General features: G+C 54.5%; 1 protein-coding gene across 1 annotated transcript; it reads left to right on the forward strand.

Annotated features, from left to right (window-relative positions):
- The first annotated feature begins 7,424 nt into the window (after positions 1–7,424).
- Positions 7,425–25,281, forward strand: LOC132805503 (RNA-binding protein MEX3B-like). The gene is made up of 2 exons (XM_060820615.1): positions 7,425–8,530; positions 22,831–25,281. Exons 1-2 carry the CDS (start codon positions 8,128–8,130, stop codon positions 23,979–23,981), a joined length of 1,554 nt encoding a protein of 517 aa, XP_060676598.1. The 5' UTR covers positions 7,425–8,127; the 3' UTR covers positions 23,982–25,281.
- The last annotated feature ends 1,101 nt before the right edge of the window (positions 25,282–26,382 follow it).

Raw genomic sequence — 26,382 nt, forward strand, 5'->3', positions numbered from 1 at the left:
AATAAACCACTTGTGAGGCCCGAGTTCTTTTTGAAAAGTAGGAACAATAGAAGCAGCCTGGCTGGGTGGGGTCAAGCTCCCCCAGCACCAGGATTATTAGTTTTAGTTTTTCAGTGCCAGTTGCTGGGGTCTTGAAGTTGGATGTCGATGCTTGAATTCCTCTCTCTGTCTCAGCTGGGGTTCTCTTCCCATTGTTGGGATTGCACGTGAAACAATCTATTTGTCTGAACTTGCCAAGATTACGTTTTGTGGGATTTTGCTATATTTACAGTTTAGCAGTCAAATAGTCTACCTATGTTAAGTTTTCCAATTGTGTCAAGTTACTCCAATTTTTCCTTTTGTTGTATTTTAACTAGAGGTCGTTCTGCAATGACGCGTGTTTCATTAAAGCAACTTCGCTACAGCACGATTGGCGAGTTGGGGACACTGTTTCTAAAGTGCGAACTTTTAAAGCATGTACTGGTTAAAAACCCGATCCCAGCCCCATTAGTTTAAATGGAGGTGCTATTTTCTGATAACACGTGATTGCACATTACAGCAGAACTGACTGTGTAGTTTATGAATAAAGTGCGTTTTGCTTTAAGGTGAGGAGTTTGACCAATCGAATTGCATCTGGGACGCAACACCTTCTACTCATCTTCAAAATAAGAAAAAAAAAATTTAAGGTCTGGACTATCTTATGAATGTATTTTGAGGGGGTTTGGTCTGGTCCATAATGGGAAAGTGAAAAGAATTTTGGTGAGTCATTGTGCAGTCTCTCACAGGGAGCGGATTCAATCGAAAGTTTCGAAAGCGCTGGAGCCCAGAGCAAAGAGTCTCACAGAATGTAAAGCCACAGGTAAGTCACTCTTACGTCTGTGGTCAGCAAAGTTTTGGGAAGAATTCTGAGGGAGAGGATTTATTACTATTTGGAAAAGCATTAAAGGCAGTCAGCATGGCTTTGTGAGGGGCAGGTCATGCCTCAGAGATCTTATTGAGTTCTCTGAGGAGGTGACAAGACAGTTCGACGAAAGTCGAGCAGTGGACGTGGTGGACTTCAGCAAGGCATTTGATACGGTTACCCATGGTAGGCTCATTCTTAAAGTCAGGAAGTATGGGATACACAGAGATTTGGCTATCTGGATTCAGAATTGGTTGGCAGAGAGTGGTTGCAGATGGAAAGTATTCTGCCTGGAGGTCCTTGAGTGAGGTCCTGCAGGGCTCTGTACTTGGGCCTCTGCTCTTTGTAGTTTTTATAAATGACTTGGATGAGGAGGTTGAGGGGCGGGTTAGTAATTTTGCAGATGACACAAAGGTTGGAGGTTCTGGATTAGTGGTACTGGAAGAGCACAGCAGTTCAGGCAGCATCCAAAGTGCAGCAAAATCGACGTTTCGGGCAAAAGCCCTTCATCAGGAATAAAGGCCCTTTATTCCTGATGAAGGGCTTTTGCCCGAAACATCGATTTCGCTGCACTTTGGATGCTGCCTGAACTGCTGTGCTCTTCCAGCACCACTAATCCAGAATCTGGTTTCCAGCATCTTCAGTCATTGTCTTTACCACAAAGGCTGGAGGTGTCATTGACAGTATCAAGGGCCATTACAGGCTGCAGGGTGACATAGACAGGATGCAGAGCTGGGCTGAGAAATGGCAGATGGAGTTCAACCTGGACAAACACGAAGTGATGCATTTTGGAAGGTCAAACTCGAATGCTGAATATAGGATTAAAGACAGGATTCTTGGCAGTGTGGAGGAACAGAGGGATTTTGGGGTTCAAGTACATAGATCCCTTAAAGTTGCTACCCAAGTAAATAGGGTTGTTAAGAAAGGATATGTGGTGTTTTGGCTTTCATTAGCAGGGGGATCGAGTTTAAGAGTCGCGAGGTTTGGTGACAACTCTACAAGTTCCTGGTGAGACCACACTTGGAATATTGAGATTAGATTAGATTCCCTCCAGTGTGGAAACAGGCCCTTCGGCCCAACAAGTCCACACCGACCCTCCGAAGAGTTGTGTCCAGTTCTGGTCGCCCTACTATAGGAAAGGTATAGAGGCTTTGGAGAGGGTGCAAAGAAGGTTTACCAGGATGCTGCCTGGATTGGAGGGCTTGCTTTATGAGGAGGGGTTGACTAAACTCAGAGCGAAGGAGTAAGAGAGGTGACCTGACCGAGGTATACAAGATAATGAGAGGAAGGGATAGAGTCATTTCTCAATAGACTCAATACCCAGAGACATTTCCTCAGGGCAGGAGTGACTGGCACAAGGAGTCAGAGTTTGAAGATATTAGGAGGAAGGTATAAAGGAGACGACAGAAGTAAGTTCTTTACACAGAGAGTTTAGATTAGATTAGATTACTTACAGTGTGAAAACAGGCCCTTCGGCCCAACAAGTCCACACCGACCTGCCGAAGCGCAACCCACTCCTTACCTAACACTACGGGCAATTTAGCATGGCCAATTCGAGTTGTGAGTGCATGGAATGCGTTGCCAGCTGTGGTGGTGGAAGCGAAGTCATTGGGGACATTTAAGCGACTGCTGGACATGCACATGGATAGCAGTGAATTTACGGGTGCATAGGTTAAGTTATTTTGTTTTATATTAGGGTTAACCCTCAGCACAAACATCATGGGCCAAAGGGCCTGTTCTGTGCTGTATTCGTCTATGTTCTATGAATGGAGCAGAGGCAAGGTATTCAGCAGGCACTGAGAGGGACGAAGAAACTGCTGATCGCCAGTCGTTAGTGAGGCAAGTAAACGATTGAGAAAGACGGACAGAGTGGGGGAGAAAGAGAAGGACAGGCCGCAAGAAAGCAGAGAGAAACTTAGGTGGGCAAAAAAATTCAGAAGAGAGACAAGAGTACAGAAGGAAAGACAAACCGAGGAAGGTGAGGAGAGAGAGAGACAGAGAGAGTGGTAGAAGAAGGAAAAGGAGAGAGAAAGACAAAACAACAAGATAGAGACAGAAAGGGTGAGTGCAGGTGAGAAAGAGAAAGGGAAACGGGTAAAGACAGGAGGGAACTTTTTCATGGAATGAGCTGCCAGAGGAAGTCATAGAATCATAAAGCCATACAGCATGGAAACGGACCCTTCAGTCCAACCCATCCATACTGACCAGATAGCCTAACCTAATCTAGTCCCATTTGCCAGCATTTGTCCATATCCCCTCTAAGCCCTTCCTATTCATATATCCATGCAAATGCCTTTTAAATGCTGTCATTGTCCCAGCCTCCACCACTTCCTCTGGCAGCTCATTCCATACACGTACCACCCTGTGTGAAAACGTTGCCCCTCGGGTCCCTTTTGAATTTTTCCCCTCTCACCCTAAACCTATGCCCCTCTAGTTTTGGACTCCCCCACCCCAGGGAAAAGACCTTGTCCATTTACCCTATCCATGCCCCCTCATGATTTTACAAACCTCTATAAGGTCACCCCTCAGCCTCTGATGCTCCAAGGAAAACAGCCCCAGCCTGTTCAGCCTCTCCCTGTAGCTCAAACCCTCCAACCCTGGCAACATTCCTGAACCCCCAACAACATTCCTGAAGAAGGGCTCATGCCCGAAACGTCGATTCTCCTGCTCCTTGGATGCTGCCTGACCTGCTGCACTTTTCCAGCAACACATTTTCAGCTCCAACCCTGGCAACATCTTTGTAAATTTTTTCTGAAGCCTTTCAAGTTTCACAACAGCAGACAGCAGGGCCTCCTGAAAATGAGGTTCTGATGTTTGAATCAATCTGGGAAGACCTTGCACTACAGTCCAGATAGAATGTGCCACACTAAACACTTGTAAACTGTGCTCTGCACAATACAGTGGACAGGGAGGGGTGTGGTAGTTACTGAAGAGGTGTTAGAGTGGAAGCAGTCTTTTGAGGAGAAAGATGAAAACATTGGATTTCCTCCCCGTGCTCCGGTTTCCTCCCACAATCCAAAGATATGCATGTTAGGGTGAATTGGTCATACTAATTTGCCCGTAGTGTAGGTTATTAGTCAGGGGTAAATGTAGGGTAAAGGAATGGGTCTGGGTGGGTTACTTTTTGGAGGGTTGGTGTGGACCTGTAGGGATTCCAATTCTAATTCTAACATCCTTCCTGTTGGAGAGACACTAGAATTGCAAACAATATTCCAAAAGTGGCCAAACCAATGTCCTGTGCAGTGGTGGAGGCTGGTACAATGATAACATTTAAAAGGCATCTGGATGGGGACATGAATAGGGCCAAGTGCCGACAAATGGGACTAGATTAGGTTAGGATATCTGGTCAGCATGGACAAGTTGGGCCGAAGGGTCTGTTTCCGTGCTGTACATCTCTACAGAAAGAGAGAGGATGCAACAAAAAGGGAGAGAGAGAGAGAGAGGTAAGAGAGGGAGAAGTGAAGAAAGAGAGACTGAAAGGGAGGGCGAGTGTGTGACAGAGAGAAGGAAAGAGACAAAAATAAACCAAGAGAGAAGACTGAATGAAAGGTACAGATAAACCCAGAAAGAAGGGAGGGGTATAAGAAAAGATGAGAAGCAAGAAAAAAAGCAGGATAGACAACAGGGAAGACAAAAGGAATAAGTGAAAATCCAAGAGAAAGGAGAGAGATAAGGAAACAGGGAAAGAAAGGTGGGAAAGGAGGAAAGAGAGTGAAAGACAAAGAGGATTGATGAGGGCAGAATGGTAGATGTGATCTATATAGATTTCAGTAAGGCGTTCGACAAGGTTCCCCATGGGAGACTGATTGGCCAGATTAGAGCTCACGGAATACGGGGAGAACTAGCCATTTGGATACAGAACTGGCTCAAAGGTAGAAGACAGAGGGTGGTGGTGGAGGGTTGTTTTTCAGACTGGAGGCCTGTGACCAGTGGAGTGCCACAAGGATCGGTGCTGGGTGCACTGCTTTTCGGCATTTATGTAAACAATTTGGATGTGAACATATAGTTATTAAGTTTGGAGATGACACCAGAATTGGAGGTGTAGTGGACAGCGAAGAAGGTTACCTCAGATTACAAAGGGATCTTGATCAGATGGACCAATGGGCCAATGAGTGGCAGATGGAGGTTAATTTAGATAAATGGTGAGGTGCTGCCTTTTAGAAAGGCAAATCAGAGCAGGACTTATACACTTAATGGTAAGGTCCTAGGGAGTGTTGTTGAACAAAGAGACCTTGGAGTGCAGGTTCATAGCTCCTTGAAAGTAGGGCTGCAGGTAGATAGGATAGTGAAGAAGGTGTTTGGTATTCTTATTATTGGACAGTGCATGAGGTATAGGAGTTGGGAGGTCATGTTGCAGCTGTACAGGACATTGGTTAGGCCACTTTTGGAATATTGGCTGCAATTCTGGTCTCCTTTCTATCGGAAAGATGTTGTGAAACTTGAAAGGGTTCAGAAAAGATTTACAAGGATGGTGCTAGGGTTGGAAGATTTGAGCTATAGGGAGAGGCTGGATAGGCTGGGACTGTTTTCCCTGGAGCTTTGGAGGCTGAGGGGTGACCTTATGGAGGTTTATAAAATCGTGAGGGGCATGGATAGGGTAAATAAACAATGTGTTTTACCTGGGGTGGGGAAGTCCAGAACTAGAGGGGCATAGGTTTAGGGTGAGAGAGGAAAGATATAAAAGGGACCTAAGGGGCAACTCATTCACGCAGATGGTGGTGCGTGTATGGAATGAGCTGCCAGAGGACGTGGTGGAGGCTGGTACAATGACAACATTTAAAATGTATCTGGATGGGTATATGAATAGGAAGGGTTTAGAGGGATATGGGCCAAGTGCTGGCAAATGGGACTAGATTGGGTTGGGATATCTGGCTGGCACGGACGAGTTAGACTGAAGGGTCTGTTTCTGTGCTGTACATCTCAATGACTCTATGAAAGAGAGAGGTAAACGAAAGAGGAAGAGTGGAAGAGAACAAAAGGAAGAGGTAAACGAAAGAGGAAGGGTGGAAGAGAACAAAAGGGAGAGGTAAACGAAAGAAGAAAGGAGGGAAAGGAGGAAAGAGGGGATGAAAGGGTGAGGTAAACACAGGAAGAAACGAGGGAAAGGAGGAAAGAGAATGAAAGAGAGATGTAAACCAAAGCAGAAAAGAGGGAAAGAGAGAATGAAGGGGAGAGGTAAATGAAAGAAGAAAGGAGTGGAAGAAGGAAAGAGAAAATGAAAGAGAGATGTAAACAAACAAAATGAAAAGGAGAGGTAAACCAAGAGAGAAAGAAGGGAGGGAGATAAGGAAACAAAGAAAGAAAGGAAAGAGAGAATGAGAGAGAGAGAGAGAGAGAGATAAAGCAGGAGAGAAACGGGGGAGGGAAGGAGAGGGAACAAAGGAAGGAGGAAAAGAAGGAATAAGTAATAAATGAATAATACATAAGAGACGGCCGTAAGGAAACAAAGAAAGGAAGGAGAGGGATAAAGAACGGAGGGAGGGAAAGAAAGAAGAAAAACAAAGAAGGGAGAGAGGGAGTGTGTGAAAGAAAGAGGCAGAGAGACAGCTCCCATTCAGTGGAACAAAGGAGGGCTGTGCCGCGGGGCGGGCTGGGAGTTGTAGTCCCATGCGGGGGAGGAGGGGGGCGGGGGCCCAGTCTGTGCCTACAAATCCCGGCGGGCGCGGCGTCGCGCTGCTGGCGGGGGCGCGGGGCATGCCGGGCAGGGTTGTAGTCCAGAGCTGGTGGGCGGTAGGCTGGGAGTCGGCGAGGGGGAGGAGGGGGCGTGGACTCCAACTCCCGGCAGGCGGCGCGGCGAGGCGAGGCTCCGCCCCTCTCTCCCTCCCTCCCCCTGGCTGACGGGAGGGGGTTTGCCTTGTGTGTGTGTGTGTGTGTGTCTCCCTCTCTCTCTCCCCGGGTCAGCTGGTGCAGCAGCGAGAGGGAGAGGGAGAGGGACAGGGGGGTTTAAAACAAAAGAGTTTAGTGAAGGAAGCGAGGGGGGGGCCGGACGGAGAGAGAGAGACAGAGAGAGAGAGAGGGGGCCCGGGGTTAGGATACCCCCCACCCTCACCCCCACCCCCACCCCCACCCCCACCCCCTCCCTCACACACAGCCGGGACCCCGGGCTCACTCCCTGAGGAAAGGACAGGGATACAGCCCGGGCTCCATTCCCCCGCTCCCTTTGTTTCCGGACTATCCTCCTCCTCATCCCTCCATCCCCCCTCATCCCTCCATCCCCTCCTCCTCCCCTCCTCCCTCCATCCCCTCCTCCTCCCCTCATCCCTCCATCCCCTCCTCCCTCCATCCCCTCCTCCTCCCCTCCTCCCTCCATCCCCTCCTTCTCCCCTCATCCCTTCACCCCCCTCCTCCCCTCATCCCTCCATCCCCTCATCCCTCCATCCCCTCCTCCTCCCTCCATCCCCCCTCCTCCCCTCCTCCCTCCATCCCCCCTCCTCCCTTCCCCAGCCCCTCCTCCCTTCCCCATCCCCTCCTCCCTTCATCCCATCCCCTCCTCCCTCCATCCCATCCCCTCCTCCCTCCATCCCATCCCCTCCTCCCTCCATCCCTCCATTCCCTCCCTCCATCCCCCTTCACCTCATCCCTCCATCCCCTCATCCCTCCATCCTCACCCCCTCCCCTCCATTTGCACATCTCCCCACACCCCCTTTCTCACTCCTTCCATCCCATTTCATCCCCTCCCCTCTATCCTGGTCTTCCCCGTCCCATTGCTCCTGCTTCCTCCATCCGCCCATCCCCTTCATCACCTCGTTCCCTCATCCCCTCCTCTGCCCTCGCTCCCCTCCTCGCCATCCGTCTCTTCTACCGCTCTGCCCTCTTCCCCCCCCCCCCCCCGTGCATTCACCTCACCTCAGCTCCTCTCCTTCCCATCTCGTTCCTCCCCTCCCTGCCCCATCACCCTTTCTTCCCGCGGGTGTTCGACTCCCACTCGCTCCTCGCCTCTCCCTCTTGCGCCGTCGCCTCCTTTCTCCTCTGAGGGGTTCCACCCTCGACCCCCTCCTCCTCCTCCACCTCATCATTTCCGGAGGGGGGAGGAGGAGGAGGGAGCGTGCAGCAGAGGTGCTGGGGGGGTCAACCCCCCCCTCCACACACACTCTACCCTCCCATCTAGCCCCCTCCACTCAAGGAGGGAGAGAAAGGACAAAAGAGTGGGTGTGGGGGAAGGTGGGATAGTGGAGTGGGTAGGTGAGGACCCCATTTCTTCACACTCTCTCTCTCTGTCTCTCTCTCTCTCTCTCTCTCTCTGAGCCATGCCTAGTTCAGAGTTGTTGATGGAGCAAAGCAGCACGTTGGAGCTGGTGGTGGAGATGGAGATGGGCAGGATGCTGGAGGACGAGCAGCGGGCACTGCAGTTGGCGCTGGACCAGCTCTCCATGCTGGGGCTGGGCGAGGAGCAGGAGCAGCGGGAGCCGTTGGCCGAGGGCGAGGAGGAGGAGGAGGAGGAGAACCTCAACAACAACAACAACAACACCGCCGCCATCGGCCAGCACCACCACCAGCACCAGCACCACCACCACCACCCACACCACCACCGGGAGAGCTACCTGGCCGCGCTGTACGAGGGCGGCGAAGCCAAGAAGAGGGGCTGCAACACCACGGAGTGTGTGCCAGTGCCGAGTTCGGAGCACGTGGCCGAGATCGTGGGCAGGCAAGGTGAGCGGGTGTCAGAGCTGGGGTGGGCGGGATCGGAGGACATTGTGAATCGGGAGGGGGGGAGGGAGCGAAACACCCTGGCCAGCGCCTCCTTTATTATGGCACACTCCGGCTTCGAGGAGGGGGGGAGGTGGCCAAATTGAACGCCATGCCCACCACCCCCCAACCCCAATACCTGACCGGCTCTGTCAGGAGGGATGTCCTCTCGACGATGGAGGGAGCCCAGGCAGAGAGGACGCTCCTTCGGCAGGAGAGACTAGGGGCAAAGCCTTGAGAGTGAAGGGAAGAGAACGGAGATGGGGCTGGAAGCCTCTTCAGCCGGAGGGTGGTGGGTCTACGGAATTGAGAGGGCTGTGGAGATGGGGTCATCGTGAGCGTCAAAGATGGAGATAGATAGGTCCTTGAGTATCAAAGGGATGAAAAGGCACAGGGAGAAAGGAGTCGAGAACCCTATCAGCTGTGATACATGGCAGGGTGGGCTGAATGGCCGAACTTCTGCCCGTGTGCCTTGTGGGCTAAAGAGAGACAGGGAGATGGGAGAGCGTTAGGGAAGGAATTCCAACTTCCTGTGAGGAGGTAACAGAGATAGGGAGGGGGTGTAGGGGGCTGGAGGGGGTGACCGAGATAGGGAGGGGATGTAGGGCACTGGGGGGGAGGTGACAGATAGGGAGGGGATGACAGAGATAGGGAGGGGGGTCTAGGGGCTGGAGGGGATGACAGAGATAGGGAGGCGGGGGTCTAGGGGCTGGAGGGGATGACAGAGATAGGGAGGGGGTCTAGGGGCTGGAGGGGATGACAGAGATAGGGAGGGGGGGGTCTAGGGGCTGGAGGGGATGACAGAGATAGGGAGGGGGGTCTAGGGGCTGGAGGGGATGACAGAGATAGGGAGGGGGGTCTAGGGGCTGGAGGGGGTGACAGAGATGTGGAGGTTGGAGGGGGTGACGAGGACGGGGAGGGGGTGACGGAGATAGGGACGGGGTATAGGAGCTGGAGGAACATGGGTGAAGGGAGTTGGGGATTAGCTGATGTTTATGGTTTCCCTGCGATTGGAGCCTGTGGTGTTGAAGCTTCCAGGAGGCAGCGAGAGGGACAGATGTGTCAGCGACCGTGCGGAGTTTGTGACAGAGACCGGTGTAAATGGCATTAGTCTTCCCAAAACAAAGTAGTGAGGACATCGACATTCCCACGCGGTCAGAGAGGGAATTCACCATCCAGCCCGTTAATGTCTGCCACTTGCAGTTTGTCCTTCGGGGCGTTGGAACTCAATTTCCCTTTTCATTTCACAAGATCGACAAACAAAACCAAAAAGTCTTCTGCAAGTCTTTGAAAAGTATGTGCTGTGCAGTGGGCATCCTGGATGCCCATGTGGCACATCTGCTCCCATCCTTCAGGACAGACAGAATCGATCCCCGTTGGTGTGCACGCCTCGAGACTGACCAGGCTCACGTCCAACCCCGAAACGCAGGCCACTGTCTCGCACACGCCACAACAAGGACTCGCCAGCACGTTTCCTCGGTTCGTAGTTAGACGGAGCGGCCGCTCTGTAGCAGTGGTGCAAGCAGGTCTCTGCCGCTCATGTCCTGGATCAGGGCAACGTGGGTGTGAATCCTTTGTCCTGAATCTCCAGCTCCACAATCCAGGCCAGCACTCCTCCTGCCATCCTCTGAGAGTCGGCGCTGAGGGAGTGGGCACTGTCGGAGGGTCAGCACTGAGGGAGTGGGCGCTGTGGGAGGGTCAGCTCTGAGGGAGTGGGCACAGGGTGGGTCAGCACTGAGGGAGCGGGCACTGAGGGTGGGTCAGTACCGAAGGAGTGGGCACCAAGGGAGTGTCTGTGCTGAGGGAGGGTCAGTACTGAGGGAGAGTCAGCACTGAGGTGGTGGGCACTGTTGGAGGGTCAGTGCTAAAGGAATGGATGCTTTTGGGTTGGCACTGAGGGAGGGTCGGCGCTGAGGAAGTGGGCATGTCGGAGGGTTGGCGCCAAGGGAGCAGGCACTGTCAGAGGGTTGGCGCCAAGGGAGCGGGCTCTGTCGGAGGGTCAGCACTGAGGGAACGGTTGCTGTCGGAGGGTCGGCGCCGAGGGAGCGGGCGCTGTCGGAGGGTCGGCGCCGAGGGAGCGGGCGCTGTCGGAGGGTCGGCGCCGAGGGAGCGGGCGCTGTCGGAGGGTCGGCGCCGAGGGAGCGGGCGCTGTCGGAGGGTCGGCGCCGAGGGAGCGGGCGCTGTCGGAGGGTCGGCGCCGAGGGAGCGGGCGCTGTCGGAGGGTCGGCGCCGAGGGAGCGGGCGCTGTCGGAGGGTCGGCACCGAGGGCAGGTGCTGTCAGAGGGTTGGTGCTGAGGGAGCAAGCACTGAAGGAGGGTCAGCACTGAGGGAGAGTCAGCACTGAGGGAGAGTCAGCACTGAGGGAGGGTCGGCACTGAGGAAGTGGGCACTGTCGGAGGGTCGTTGCCAAGGGAGTGGGCGCTGTTGGAGGGTCAGCGCTGAGGGAGCGGGCGCTGTCGGAGGGTCAGCGCTGAGGGAGCGGGCGCTGTCGGAGGGTCAGCGCTGAGGGAGCGGGCGCTGTCGGAGGGTCAGCGCTGAGGGAGCGGGCGCTGTCGGAGGGTCAGCGCTGAGGGAGCGGGCGCTGTCGGAGGGTCAGCGCTGAGGGAGCGGGCGCTGTCGGAGGGTCAGCGCTGAGGGAGCGGGCGCTGTCGGAGGGTCAGCGCTGAGGGAGCGGGCGCTGTCGGAGGGTCAGCGCTGAGGGAGTGGGCGCTGTCGGAGGGTCAGCGCTGAGGGAGCGGTTGGTATCGGAAGATTGTTGCCAAGGGAGTGGGCGCTGTCGGAGGGGCGGCCCCGAGGGAGTGCTGGCCACGTGTCTGATATCTATCCCAAATCCAGCACCACTGGACCCCATTCCCTGCTCTTCGCTGCCTTTGAGATCTTGCAGGAAATTGCCTGCCATGTTCCTTCCATTCCAAGTGTGTCTGCACCTGCAGAAAAGGTGCTCGGTTGGCGATGAGAGGAGCTATGAGACATCCTGACAATGTTTAAGTCTCTAGAGGAATGCCAGCGCAGCTGGTCCCTGGATCCCTTGGACCTGCTGGGATACACTTATCCATGAGGGAATGGACTAAGGAAGGGGCCAGTGAGGTTTCTCTGAACTGACCTGGGCTTGAGCAAGCTGTTTCCGAGCATCGGCCCTTCTGGACTGCTTTGTACCCATCAGGACAAGATGGCAAAACTCTCTGGCAGTCACAACAACCTGGAGCCCCGGGAGAGAAGGGTGCTGATTGTACGGCAAGCCGACTCTGATTGGCTGTGGTGTTGCCATGGGAAAAGGAGTGGTAATGTTGGGGAGGGGTGGTTGGGGCTGGGAATGGAATTGCTCAGCCCCTCAAACCTGTCCCAGCCAGTCAGACCACAGCTGGTCTGTCTCCTCCCTCCCTCAACCCCCTCCCCCTTCCAGCTGGATCTGAGGAGGTTGGGAGATGATCTTATAGGGGTTTATAAAATCAGGAGGGGCGTGGATAAGGGATAGAAGAGCCCACACTCAACCTCAGGATGTCTCCTAGCACTGATCACAGCCAATGGACCATCATCTCTGCAGTGCCGCCATCATTGTAACAGCAGGAACGTGAACTAGGCTTAAGGTGAGAGGGGAAAGATTTAGAAGGGACCTAAGGGGCAACGTTTTCACACTGAGGGTGGTGTATGTACAGGATGGGCTGCCAGAGGAAGTGGTGGAGGCTGGTACAATTACAGCATTTAAAAGGATGGGGACATGAATAGGAAGGGTTTGGAGGGATATGGGCTAAATGCTGGCAAATGGGACTGGATTAGGTTAGGATGTCTTCGGCATGGACGAGTTGGGCTGAAGGGTCTGTTTCCGCACTGTATGACTGTATAATCTCCCTGAGGGGGCAGGAGGCATTACTGACCCTGGCTTCCCCCTGAGGGAATCGAGCTGGGTCTCTGTCCAGCTGAAACCCTGCGGTATAGGACAGCGTGGCGTTAGCCTTTCAGATTACATTTCCTTTCCGCGCCCAGCAGCGTCTGTCGGCTGCTGTCTGTTCCAGGGACTGGGTGTCTGGAGAAGGCCGATGGAGTGTGTTTGATGCCGGAGAAGGTGGTGGGTGTTGTCATCGATGGGAGTGCTGTGGGGGGTCTTCCCTGGCAACCCCCACCCCTGAGGGGCATTTACCAGACACTTGTGATTGCTGCCACACATTCACACAGTTCTAGTAAGTTCCCTTGTTGGAACATTTCCCTTCTCTTCAGTGCCTGCTGTCATTCAGTCCGCACTCTGAGACTGCGACACCATCACGTTTTGTTCCCACGTCTTCACCCTGTTCATTTTAATAAGTGTTCTGAACATTTTGTGTAGGTAACTTTGCAATATTCCACCTGATTGTCCCCATCAAACACTCCCAGGGACAGGGACAGCACAGGGTTAGATACAGAGTAAAGCTTCCTCTGCACTGTCCTCCATCAAACACTCCCAGGACAGGGACAGCACAGGGTTAGATACAGAGTAAAGCTTCCTCTGCACTGTCCTCCATCAAACACTCCCAGGACAGGGACAGCACAGGGTTAGATACTGTCTCCATCAAACACTCCCAGGGACAGGGACAGCTCAGGGTTAGATACAGAGTAAAGCTTCCTCTGCACTGTCCTCCATCAAACACTCCCAGGACAGGGACAGCACAGGGTTAGATACTGTCTCCATCAAACACTCCCAGGGACAGGGACAGCCCAGGGTTAGATACAGAGTAAAGCTTCCTCTGCACTGTCCTCCATCAAACACTCCCAGGACAGGGACAGCACAGGGTTAGATACTGTCTCCATCAAACACTCCCAGGGACAGGGACAGCCCAGGGTTAGATACAGAGTAAAGCTTCCTCTGCACTGTCCTCCATCAAACACTCCCAGGGACAGGGACAACACAGGGTTGGATACAGAGTCAAGCTCCCTCTACACTGTCCCCCATCAATCACTCCCAGGGACAGGGACAACACAGGGTTAGATACAAAGTAAAGCTCCCTCTACACTGTCCCCATCAAACACTCCCAGGGACAGGGACAGCACAGGGTTAGATACAGAGTAAAACACCTTCTACACTGTTCCCTTCAGGGTTAGATACAGAATAAAGCTCTCTGTATATTATTCCTTGTCCTGGACTGCCCATCCACGAGCTGGCCCTGTACAGGGTTACTGTCACATCTTCTGAAGCTTGTTCAGCCCATCTGAGTGACTGTCCCTTTAAGAGCGTTAACACTTGAGCGGTGGGGGAAAAGAACCCTGTGCAAGGTGGAAATTGAAGATGAAATCTCTAAGTGGTGGGAATACTGAGCAGCTTAGGCAGCCTGTGTGAGAGGTGTGTTAACGGTGCAGGTCTGGGAGAAGCTCTCAGACTAGAATGGCAACTCATTTCAGCCTTGCTGCAGAGAATTGTGGGATCCCTACCCTGTGGAAGCAGGCCATTTGGCCCATCGAGTCCACACCACACAGGCTGGGCGTCGGAGGCTGAGGGGGTGACCTTATAGAGGTTTATACAATCATGAAGGGGGCATGGATAGGATAAATAGACAAGGTCTTTTCCCTGGGGTAGGGGAGTCCAGAACTAGAGGGGCATAAGTTTAGGGTGAGAGGGGAAAGATATTAAAGAGACCTAAGGGGCAACTTTTTCACACAGAGGGTGGTACGTGTATGGAATGAGCTGCCAGAGGAAGTGGTGGAGGCTGGTACAATGACAACATTTAAAAGGATGGGGACATGAATAGGAAGGGTTTGGAGGGATTTGGGCCAAGTCCTGGCAAATGGGTCTAGATCCATTTAGGATTTAGGATATCTGGTCAGCATAAACGAGTTGGACAGAAGGGTCTGTTTCCATGCTGTACATCTCTATGACTCTATCACCCTCGAAAGAGCCTCCCACCCAGACCCAACTCCCTACCCTATCCCTGTCCCTCTGAATTCCCATGACTAACTCACCTAGCCTGGGCACTACTGGACAATTTTTAGCATGGCCAATCCACCCTAAACTGCACATCCCTGGGCACTACGGGACAATTTAGCATGGCCAACCCACCCTAACCTGCACATCCCTGGGCACTATGGGACAATTTAGCATGGCCAACCCACCCTAACCTGCACATCTTTGGACTGTGGGAGGAAACGAGAGCACCCGGAGGAAACCCACACAGACACGGGGAGAACGTGCAAACTCCACACAGACAGTTGTCTGGGTCCCTGGTGCTGTGAGGCAGCGGTGCTAACCGCTGAGTCACCATGCCACCCAATTTCTCAGACTTTTATATATACCAGCTGAGCTGACCAGGTCCTTGCCTGAGGAAGCGTGCTTTCTGTCACCCAGACCCTGCCCCCTCCCCGTTCTCCTCCTCCTGTCCGACTTGTTAGGAGGAATGAGGAATTGTCGCATTCCTGATTCCAATCTCGCTCGGATCGGAATCTTTTCCCTGTCGACCTGTGAGCTTTCCGGTCGCAGCGACCTCCCCGTGGTTGACCCAGCGCCCTGTCCGCATTTGAAATTCTCAGCCCCCTCCCCGGTTCTTTTCCAGACCCCCTTCGATCCGTGTCGTTCCAAAGGATGCTAATTTGGATGGAAATGCCATGTGCAGGTTGGGGAGGGGTGGGACGGCTGGAAATCGGCACAAGGTGATAGAATCAGTGCGGGCACGCTGGGCTGAATGGCCTGGTTGTGCACGGTTACAATTCTGAGCTTCCCCCTCGGACTTCGGTGTCTGATCCCCCTGCCGGTGGGAACGCTTTCCTCCCACGTTCCCTCGAGTGATGCCTCCCCTCTGTACACAATTTGGACCATCTCAACTCAATCTATCCTTTGACCTCCCTTCTCTACTCCCCGGATTCTGGTCCGAACTGCTCCCACGCAGCCCCCGATCCCCGGAAACACCCTGCCCCGACCCGACTTGGTTCCGACCAGCTGTTGAAAGCCACCGCGTGGCTTACGCTGTTCCTCTCTCCCGCCAATAAATCTCCTCTGTATCGTGACACACCAACCACAGACTGGGATGTGGCACTCTGCCCAGTTTGTGACCTCCTGATCGCTGCCTCTTTCGCCTTCCACTCCTCAGGGCAAGAGTCAAGTGAGTGGCGCTGGAAAAGCACAGCGGCTTCCGAGGAGCAGCCGAATCGACGTTTCGGCCATAAGCCCTTCATCAGGAATGAGGCTTGCCGATGTGGGGGAGGGGAGCTGAGAGATAAATGGGAGTGGATGGGTGGGGCTGGGAATGCGATGAAGATGGGGGAGGAGGTTATAGGTCAGAGCGGAGGGAAGGGAAAGACCACAGACAAGTCCGGTGGGCGGTGGAGATTTAGGACTGAGGTAATGTCGGGAAATGGGGAATCTGGTGAAATCCGCATTGATCCCGTGTGGTCGCAGGGTCCCAAGGCGGAAGATGAGGTTCTTCCTCCAGGTGGTAAGGGTTTGGCAAAGGAGGCCCAGGACCTGCATGCCCTTGGTGGAGGGGGAGGGGGAATTGAATGTGCCCCCCACAGGGCAGTGGGGTTGCTGGGTGTCTAGGTGTTCTCTGAAAAGATCTGCAAGTTGGCGCCCTGTTCCCCTGACGTAGAGACCAGATCGGGTCCAACGGACTCAGTAGGTGATGTTTGTGAAGGCGAGGGTGAATTTCTGTTGGTTGTGGAAGGGTGCCAAATCCCAAAGGGCTCAACGGTGGCTCTGATTGATTGTTCACCAGGAAATGCTGATATGTAGACCTCATTGTCAATGCCATCATGCCCGAAACATTGACTCTTCTGCCCCTCGGATGCTGCCTGACTTGCTGTGCCTTTCCAGCACCACACATTTTGACTCTCTGCATCTCTGCAGTCCCTCCCTTTCCCCTCATGGACCAGGGAGCAGTTTAACCTTGGAGGTTTTATTTAATTGGGAACTGACCGTGGAGTCGCAGGTAGATAGGATATTGAAGGCGGCGTTTGTTATGCTTTCCATTATTGGTCAGTGTATTGAGTACAGGAGTTGGGAGGTCATGTTGCGGCTGGACAGGACATTGGTTTGGCCACTTTTTGAGTATTGCGTGCAATTCTGGTCTCCTTCCTATAGGAACCTTGTTGTGAAACTTGAAAGGGTTCAGGAAAGATTTACAAGGATGGTGCCAGGGTTGGAGGATCTGAGCTACAGGGAGAGGCTGAACAGGCTGGGGCTGTTTTCCCTGGAGCGTCAGAGGCTGAGGGGTGACCTTATAGAAGTTTACAAAATCATGAGGGGCATGGATGGGGTATATAGACAAAGTCTTTTCCCTGGGGTCAGTGGAATCCAGAACTAGAGAGGCATAGATTTAGGGTGAGAGGGGAAAGATATAAAAGGGACCTAAGGGGCAACTTTTTCACACAGAGGGTGGTACGTGTGTGGAATGAGCTGCCAGAGGAAGTGGTGGAGGCTGGTACAATGACAACATTTAAAAGGCATCTGGATGAGGACATGAATAAGAAGGGTTTGGAGGGATATGGGCCAAGTGCTGGCAAATGGGACTAGATTAGTCTGGTTGGCATGGATGGGTTGGACTGAAAGGTCTGTTTCCGTGCTGTACAAGTCTATGACTGTATGATCAAGGAGTTGCTAGGGAAAGTGCATCACAGAATGACTTTTGAATAAGGGGTCTCCGCTCTTTTTGAGAGTGTGATTATGTGTAGCTTTCAGCAAATGCAGGGTGGTTTCAGTTTATATATGACTCAGTTGTCGGATGTGGGCCGGAGCCTAGTTGGACTTGAGAAATCAGTGCTGCAGGAGCAGCTCTCTGCCATCTTGCGTTTTGTAAACTTACCACCAGTACACGTCGAAATAATACCACATGCAGCCATGTCCCGGTCATTAACTGGCTCTCATCGCGTTCCTAAGGGCCATGTCTGTAGACCTGCCTCAGATATGAAAATCCAACATTCAGCATAACTCCCATTCCCTGGCCGAGTTTGGATGCGCTGTCCCTACACTCCCATCTGCTGTTGGCGAGTTCACAAAGTGGAGTGGCCACATCCCCTTTCAGAAGTCCATATACACAGCATCCACCGCTTCACGGTCAACAAGACAGTGAAGAACTCAATCCGATTTCTCCAACAGAGCGCTTTCCCTTGAACAGTTCTGCGTTTGCGTTTTCGAAACCTGACATAGTGCTGGAAAAATATTGCAGCCAGGAGCCCAACAAATTTCTCTTCAGTGACAGCATCTTTGCCATTTCAAATGTTTACATTTCAGCATTGAGCGAGGAAACTGTTCTGTATCTATCGCTTCAGGAACCCTCTCCCTCTCAGTCCCTTGTCTCATTTATGCTCAGTTCCCAGCTCTATCTATCTGGGAACATATAGCAATACTGTACCCCAGTGTTATACAGGGACAGACTGTACCCCAGTGTTATACAGGGACAGACTGTACCCCAATGTTATACAGGGACAGACCTGTCCCCACCAGTACTGTATCCCAGTGTTATACAGGGACAGACCCGTCCCCACCAGTACTGTACCCCAGTGTTATACAGGGACAGACCCGTCCCCACCAGTACTGTACCCCAGTGTTATACAGGGACAGACCCGTCCCCACCAGTACTGTACCCCAGTGTTATACAAGGACAGACCCGTCCCCACCAGTACTGTACCCCAGTGTTATACAAGGACAGACCCGTCCCCACCAGTACTGTACCCCAGTGTTATACAGGGACAGACCCGTCCCCACCAGTACTGTACCCCAGTGTTATACAGGGACAGACCCGTCCCCACCAGTAATGTACCCCAGTGTTATACAGGGACAGACCTGCCCCTACGAGTACAGTGTACAGTTTAAGGCCGCATTGATCTGTCCGTAAGTGTGTTTGCTGTTCTTTCTGCCAGTCATTCAACATTCCACTTTCCTTCAGTCACCAGGTCAGGCTCCTCCGTTGGTGAGGCCTTGTTGGTGTTAACTCTTTGTAGTCAGTGTTTTTACGGTCGCAGCTCCTCTCTGGGGAGCGGGGGTGATGGCTGGGGGGGGTGGGGTAATCCCTAGGGAATGGGGGTAATCCCTGGGGAGTGAGTGCAGACGTCTGCATTGAGCCAGGCTGCTGCGTATTTCCATTCCGTTCAGGACCCTGGAGACTGCAGCTTGTTAGGTGTCAAAATCCCGACTGAGAGCACTGCTGCATTCGGGACATAAACACCCATTAGGATCATTCCTTGTCTTTCATCCCTGTCGTAGCACCCTGCCCCTCCCTCTCCCTGTAATCCTGCATTTCCCATGGCCAATCCGCCCTATCCTGCACATCTTTGGACTGTGTGGGAGGAAACCGTAGCACCCGGAGGAAACCCATGCAGACACGGGGAGAACGTGCAAACTCCACCCAGACAGTTGCCCTGAGGCTGGAATCGAACCTGGGTCCCTGGCACCGTGAGGCAGCGGGGCTAACCACTGGACCCGCCCAGTTCCAGATTGTTGCAGAGGATTTGTGGCTGTATTTTTGGGGAAGGTGACGTACCAGATGACTAAAAGACCACATTCGACAGACTCTCTGTCCACCGATCCTGTGACATTGGCAGAACCGTTCAGAGGCTGAGGCGGCTCGTCCTGTCCTGTTACTGATGGCTATCGGGAGCGGGGCACTTGCTCAGTGTCACTCCGCTGCCCCAACCCTGGGGGTACTCTCCCTCCTCAAATCCTGCCCCCTCGGATCTCCCATCCCTGCTCCAGCAGGGCTGGCTGTGTTGCTGCGGACAGTTGTACGACCCGGAGGGAAGCCCTTCGGCCCACACCTCCATACTGATCAAGGACAGCCACTTACGGTTCCCTATGGCAGGCTCATTCAGAAAGTTAGGGGGGGTGGGATAGAGGGAAATCTGGCCGGCTGGATACGGAATTGGCTGGCCGAAAGCGACTGGTAGTGGATGGAAAGTGTTCCCGCCCTGGAACAGTGGTGTCCTGCAGGGATCTGTTCTGGGACCCGTGCTCTTTGCAGTTATTACAGATTTGTCAGGATTGGTCAGTACGTTTGACACAAACATCAGTATGCGAGGGAGTGAGAGGTGCAGATAGACAGAGACCCTTCCCCAGGGCAGAAGTGGCTGTCATGGAGGGGTCATGGTTTGAAGGTGACTGGAGGAAGGTATTGGGGTAGATCTGTTACACAGAGTGTGGTGGGTGCATGGAATGCACTGTCAGCAGACTCGGAAACATTGGGGACATTTAAGTGACTGCTGGAAAAGCACATGGGCGCCTGTAGATTGAGGGGTCTGCAGGTCAGGTTGATGTTAGATTAAGCTAAATGCTTGGCACAGCATTATGGGCCGAAGGGTCTGTACTGTGTTGTCCTGTTCTATGTTATAACGGTCTGGCCCCATTTCCCAGCACGAGGCATCGCCTGTCTGAATCCTCCCCTGCCATGTGACGAGAGGTGGGCTTTCTGCCTCTCCCACCGTCAGGGCCAGCAAGTTCCAGAGTCCCGAACACCCTCTGGGCGACAGTCTACCCTCACCTCCCCTTCCCTTCAATCTGCACTCCCTGCACTTGGAAGGGGGGAAAGTTCCTTCCCATCTCCCCTCACGATTTCCCTCTGCTCTGCTCTGAGAGAGAGAAGCCCCAGCTTGTCACTCTCCATCGCTCCAGCTCTCCAGCTTTGACTCAGAAGAGACTGGATACTCTGGGGCTGTTTTCCCTGGAGCGTTGGAGGCTGAGGGGGGGCCTTACAGAGCTTTACGAAATCATGAGGGGGCATGGATAGGGTGAATAGTCAAGGTCTTTTCCCTGGGGTGGGGGAGTCCAGAACTAGAGGGGCATAGGTTTAGGGTGAGAGGGGAAAGAGAGGGGCAACTTTATCACACAGAGGGTGGTACGGGTATGGAATGAGTTGCCAGTGGTGGAGGCTGGTACAATGACAGCTGGATGGGGACGTGAATAGGAAGGGGTTTGGAGGGATATGGGCCAAGTGCTGGTAAATGGGACAAGTTGGCGCATCCCTGGGGTGAACATAGAACGATACAGCGCAGGACAGACTCTTCGGTCTTCGATGCTGCGCCGAACTAATGTAAAAATATCTCAGCAAGAGGCAATCACTTCCTTAGCTTCCCACAGAGTTCTAGGGTACGCCTGATCAGGTCCTGGGGATTTATTCACCTTTGTGCGTTTCAAGCACTTCCTCATCTGTTACATGGCCGTTTTTCACGATGTCATCATCTATTTCCCTACACTCTTTATCTTCCAAGTCTTCCACAGTGAACAAAGATGCAAAATACTTGTTTAGTATCTTTCCCCCATCTCCTGCAGCTCCACACAAAGGCTGCCGGCTGGGTTGCCAGAGGTTGTAGTGGAGACTGGTACAATTACAGCATTTGGACAGGTAGACAGGGAGGCGAAAGTGAGGGGCTGCAGGTGCTGGAGATCGGTGTCGAGATCAGAGTGGTGCTGGAAAAGCACAGCAGGTCAGGCAGCAGCCGAGGAGCAAGAGAATCGACGTTTCGGGCAGAAGCCCTTCATCAGGAATGGTCTGATGAAGGGCTCCTGCCCGAAACGTCGATTCTCCTGCTCCTCGGCTGCTGCCTGACCTGCTGTGCTTTTCCAGCACCATTCTCATCTAGGTAAGGTGGGGAGGACAGGTTTAGTGGAATATGGGCCGAACACAGGCATGTGGGACTAGTTTAGTTTAGGATGGCTGGGCATCAGAGACTAGTTGGGTGGAAGGGCCCGTTTGAGTGCTGTGTACCTCTGTGACGCGGGTCCACAGGGCAGCATCCTGGTGAATCTCCCACTGCCCCCATCTCTCTGAAAATAACAGACTCCAGGACTGCGCCCCGCTCTCTCCACGTGGCCCAGCTGGCGTTCCAGTGTTCCAACCCTCTCTCCCGCAAGTCCCAGCCTTCCGCCTTTTCAGTTCACCGGACAGCACTTCCCTGGCCCAGTCACCAGCTTAAAAAGCAAGGGATCGCTCTGTTAAGGAGCGAGATCAGGCAGGTTTTTATCTGGCTGGCATGATCTTTCGGGACCTCTCTCCTTGTGAGAGTGGCGGAAACAGTGCCTCAACCAATTTTTAAGGCATTCTCGCTGAAAGATTATCGGAGGGGGGAGCGGGAGGGGGTGGAATTGCAAATTTGTGATGATGTTGGAGCGCTGCGGAAAAGTGTGCTGGAGAGCGGGGTGAGCTGGGTAACTCTGTCAGGAGCTGGTCACTGGCACAATGGCCTCCTACTGTCCTGTAAAGTTCTACAATTCTAGTCGGACGTAACTGTGATCTTATTGAGTGGTGGGCTAGGCTCGATGGACCGAACAGCCTACCCCTGCTCTAGTTTGACCCGGTGAATCAGAGCCCTGTTTCTTACGAGGTGTAATCTGTCGTGCTTCCGAGATTGGGCATTCTTGTGTCTGTGTCCTGAAGTGCGATTAGAGGTTTGTCGCTCCCCCTGTTCCCTTTCATGCTGTCGATTTTCATGATTCCCCCCCTCAGGTGACTGTGTGGGGTTTGTGCATTCTCCCTGTGTCTGTGTGGGTTTCCTCCAGGTGCTCCACTTTCCTCTCTCACTCTGAAAGCATGCAGATTAGGGTGGATTGGCCATGTTAAATTACCCATAGTGCCCAGGGATGTGCAGGTTAGGGTGGATTGGCCATGCTAAATTGTCCCATAGTTCCCAGAGATGTGCAGGTTAGGATGGATTGGCCATGCTAAATTACCCATAGTTCCCAGAGATGTGCAGGTTAGGATGGATTGGCCATGCTAAATTACCCATAGTGCCCAGGGATGTGCAGGTTAGGGTGGATTGGCCATGCTAAATTGTCCCTTAGTTCCCAGAGATGTGCAGGTTAGGGTGGATTGGCCATGCTAAATTGTCCCGTAGTTCCCAGGGATGTGTAGGTTCGGGTGGATTGGCCATGCTAAATTGTCCCATAGTTCCCAGGGATGTGCAGGTTAGGGTGGATTGGCCATGCTAAATTGTCCCATAGTGCCCAGGGATGTGCAGGTTAGGGTGGATTGGCCATGCTAAATTGTCCCATAGTGCCCAGGGATGTGCAGGTTAGGGAAATTGGCCATGCTAAATTGTCACGTAGCGCCCAGAGATGTGTGGAGTGGATGTGGTAAATGCCAGGTTATGGTTATTGGGTGGGAGTCTGATCCTGGGTGTGTTGGTTATGGGCAAAAGACCTGTATCCACACTGTAGGGACTCTTAGCTTGTTCCCCCCCACCTCGCCCCATTCTTGTCGAAGGGTGCGTGGGTGAATGGGACTAGTTCAGTTCAGCAAAGCTGTAGATGGGCCGAATGGCCTCTGTGTGTACTCTCCATTCCTACGGCTCTCTCTCTCTCTCTCTGTCCACGCCCGCAGGCTGCAAGATCAAAGCGCTACGAGCCAAGACCAACACCTACATCAAGACGCCAGTGCGCGGCGAGGAGCCCGTCTTCGTGGTGACCGGCCGGCGCGAAGACGTGGCCATGGCGCGCCGGGAGATCATCTCCGCCGCTGAGCACTTCTCCCTGATCCGCGCCTCCCGCAACAAGGACGGCCCGGCCGCGCCCGGGGCGGTGCCGGTGCCCCCCAACCTGCCTGGCCAGACCACCATCCAAGTGCGGGTGCCGTACCGGGTGGTGGGGCTGGTGGTGGGGCCCAAGGGGGCCACCATCAAACGCATCCAGCAGCAGACCCACACCTACATCGTGACGCCGAGCCGGGACAAGGAGCCGGTCTTCGAGGTGACCGGAATGCCGGCCAACGTGGACCGGGCCCGGGAGGAGATCGAGGCCCACATCGCCGTCCGGACAGGCGGCATGCTGGAGTTTGGCGACGAGAACGATTTCCACTGCAACGGGACGGAGGCCGGATTCGGTGGCGGCAGCGGCGGGCGGGCCCCCCGGCCCTGGGCCAAGTTGGCGCTATCCGCCGGCCGCAAGCCCCTGGCCTGTTTCCGCGGCAACGGCCCGGACCCCTACTACGGCAAGCCGTCGGACGCGCATCACCATCAGCACCACCACCAGCACCACGCCTGCTACGCCAACGGCGCCGCCTACGGGGAGGCCTATTTCGGCGCCGAGGGGCGGGAGGGCCCCTCCGACGCCCACCTCTGGGAGCCCCCCGCCCAGCGCCGGGCCAGCGGAACCGTCGCCCTGCCCCGCCTCTCACCCGAAGTCTGCCACCCGCTGGCCCGCCGGGCGCACAGTGATCCCTTGCGGGGGAGCGGCCTGCCCGGCGCCACCCACCCGACCCCTCCTGCCCCCCAGCCTCCCAGCGGCGGAGCCGACAGCCCCCCTCCTCCCTCCCCCGCGGCTTCGGCGGCGGCACCACCCCACCACTCCCCCCGCCAGGGGGCCGGGGGGCGGGAGTGCCAGGTCTGCTTCGAGAGCGAGGTGACGGCTGCCCTGGTGCCCTGTGGGCACAACCTCTTCTGCATGGAATGCGCCAACCGCATCTGCCAACGCAGCAACCCCCACTGCCCAGCATGTCTCAGCTCCGTCACCCAGGCCATCCGCATCTTCTCCTGATCACCCATCCCGTGCCAGAACCCTCCCGCCCCCACCTCCCGGGGAAGGGCACAGGACGGGCAAGGGGGATCGCACTGTCTGCTGGAGGATTTACCCCCGTCTCTCCCTCACGCCCCCTCGTTTACCCCCTCCCACCAGGATCGCACTGTCTGCTGGAGGATTTATCCCCGTCTCTCCCTCACGTCCCCTCCTTTACCCCTCCCCACCCTACTGGGATCCCAAACACGGTTTCTCAGGCACCCCCCCAGCTCCCACCCCCCAACCCCAGCAGATGGCGGCAACGACAGAAAATGGCCAACTACTTTCTCACGCCCCGGGCGTGTTTTTGGGTTTTTTTGAGGGGGTGGTGGGTGGGGAAACGGTTTCCGTTTGGATTTTCTGTCTGAGACTCTGACGGAATCACGGGCCTCCCCGGCCCCCTCTCTTCCCCCCCAATCAGATGTCGGGCGGCGACTTTTGAACATTTGACCTGGGGGTGAGGGGGTTGCGTGGATCCAGCTGCCTTCCCCACCCCCACACCGACGCCGCCACCCCACCTCCCCCAACAGCAGAGAACACTTGTGACTCCTTCCCGATTCTGAAACAGCCAGCGAACTGTTGGCACTCTGTTACCTCTCGCACCGGTGTCTCGCCGAGGGGGGCGTAGGGGATGAGCTGTTCGCTGGCTACTGCTGCAGTGACCAGACGGATACTTCCAGGACTCTGAGCCCCTGCTGAATTCTCTTCCCTGTTTAGTTCTTGTTGGATAGTGGATGTACAGGCAGATGCGGTGATGAGATGTTGTGTCCTGTCAAAGTCTGATGGATGAGATTTAACAAGTACGTTTCGAAACTGTTCTCCCAGTGTTTGATACTGCTGCCAGGCAGAGAGTCCCTTCCCTTACCAACATTCTTACCCTCTGCTCTCCCTTCACTCGTTCTCTGCCTTTCTCCCATTCTGTGTTTCGTTTTTGATCAGCCTTTTTCATTCACTCTCTCTGCCTGCCTTTCTCTCTTAGACAGCCTTCCCTTCTTTCCTAGCTGATTCTCTCTCCATCTTTCTCTGCCTGTCTTTCTCTCTCTGTCTGTCTCTCTCTCTCTCTCTCTGTCTCTCTCTCTCTCTGTCTGTCTGTCTCTCTCTCTCTCTCTCTCATTCTTCTCACCTCCCTACAACCTCTTCCTCTCTTCCCCACTCCTCCATTCTCTCCCTCTCTCTCTGCCTGCCTTTCTCTCTCTCCCCCCACCCCGTGCATCTCTCCAGGGGGAATGTAGCTGGATTTATAGCGATTGAAGTCTGCATTGATGTAGCACCTCTCGTGGTCCAGGGGTGGCCCAAACTGTTTTGCCAGCGCCACTACTGATTGCAGGGGGCACCGTGAGCTCTGGCTCTGCCAGTGCAGCGCTCTCTCAGCACTCACCCTCCACCAGTGCGGCACTGACCCTCTGGCAGTGCAGGGCTCCCTGGGCACTGACCCTCTGCAAGTGTGGCGTTCCCTGGGCGCTGACCCTCTGCCAGTGCAGGGCTCCCTGGGCACTGACCCTCTGCCAGTGCGGCATTCCCTGGGCACTGACCCTCTGGCAGTGCAGGGCTCCCTGGGCACTGGCCCTCTGGCAGTGCAGGGCTCCCTAGGCACTGACCCTCTGCCAGTGCAGGGCTCCCTGGGCGCTGACCTTCTGCCAGTGCGGCGTTCCCTGGGCACTGACCCTCTGCCAGTGCAGGGCTCCCTGGGCACTGACCCTCTGCAAGTGTGGCGTTCCCTGGGCGCTGACCCTCTGCCAGTGCAGGGCTCCCTGGGCACTGACCCTCTGCCAGTGCGGCGTTCCCTGGGCACTGACCCTCTGCCAGTGCAGGGCTCCCTGGGCACTGGCCCTCTGGCAGTGCAGGGCTCCCTGGGCACTGACCCTCTGCCAGTGCAGGGCTCCCTGGGCACTGACCCTCTGCCAGTGCAGGGCTCCCTGGGCACTGACTCTCTGCCAGTGCAGGGCTCCCTGGGCACTGCCATGTTTGATGAGCTCTTTGAGAGATTTTAGTACACAATCCCTTTTCAGCCCCCAAACTGCCCAGCGACCATCTCCCCTGAATTTGAACCACCGTGGGATTGTCAAGGGTAATTGAGTCAGGCCTGGGGTCCCTGTTTCCTCTGCAGACCCTCCCCGGCCTCTCCCCTCACTCTCAGCAGCTCACAGCTGGATCTCTCTGGTGGCAGTGGCAGTAATATGTGACCTGTCAGCCCAGATGTGGTTTGGCTGGGGTAGTCCGGGAGGAGCCAGTGTTTATCATTACCGGCCGATGGAGTAACATGCCGAGGGCAGACTGAAACATGACTGTGCTGCCTGGAGGCTGGATCCTCTGCTTCTCAAACCCAGTGTTACCGAGCTGCAGCCCCTCACTGTGATCAGGGTCTGTCTGGAGCTGGTTATAA

The sequence above is a fragment of the Hemiscyllium ocellatum genome, chromosome 50 (genome assembly GCF_020745735.1).
Source record: "Hemiscyllium ocellatum isolate sHemOce1 chromosome 50, sHemOce1.pat.X.cur, whole genome shotgun sequence".
NCBI lineage: Eukaryota > Metazoa > Chordata > Chondrichthyes > Orectolobiformes > Hemiscylliidae > Hemiscyllium > Hemiscyllium ocellatum.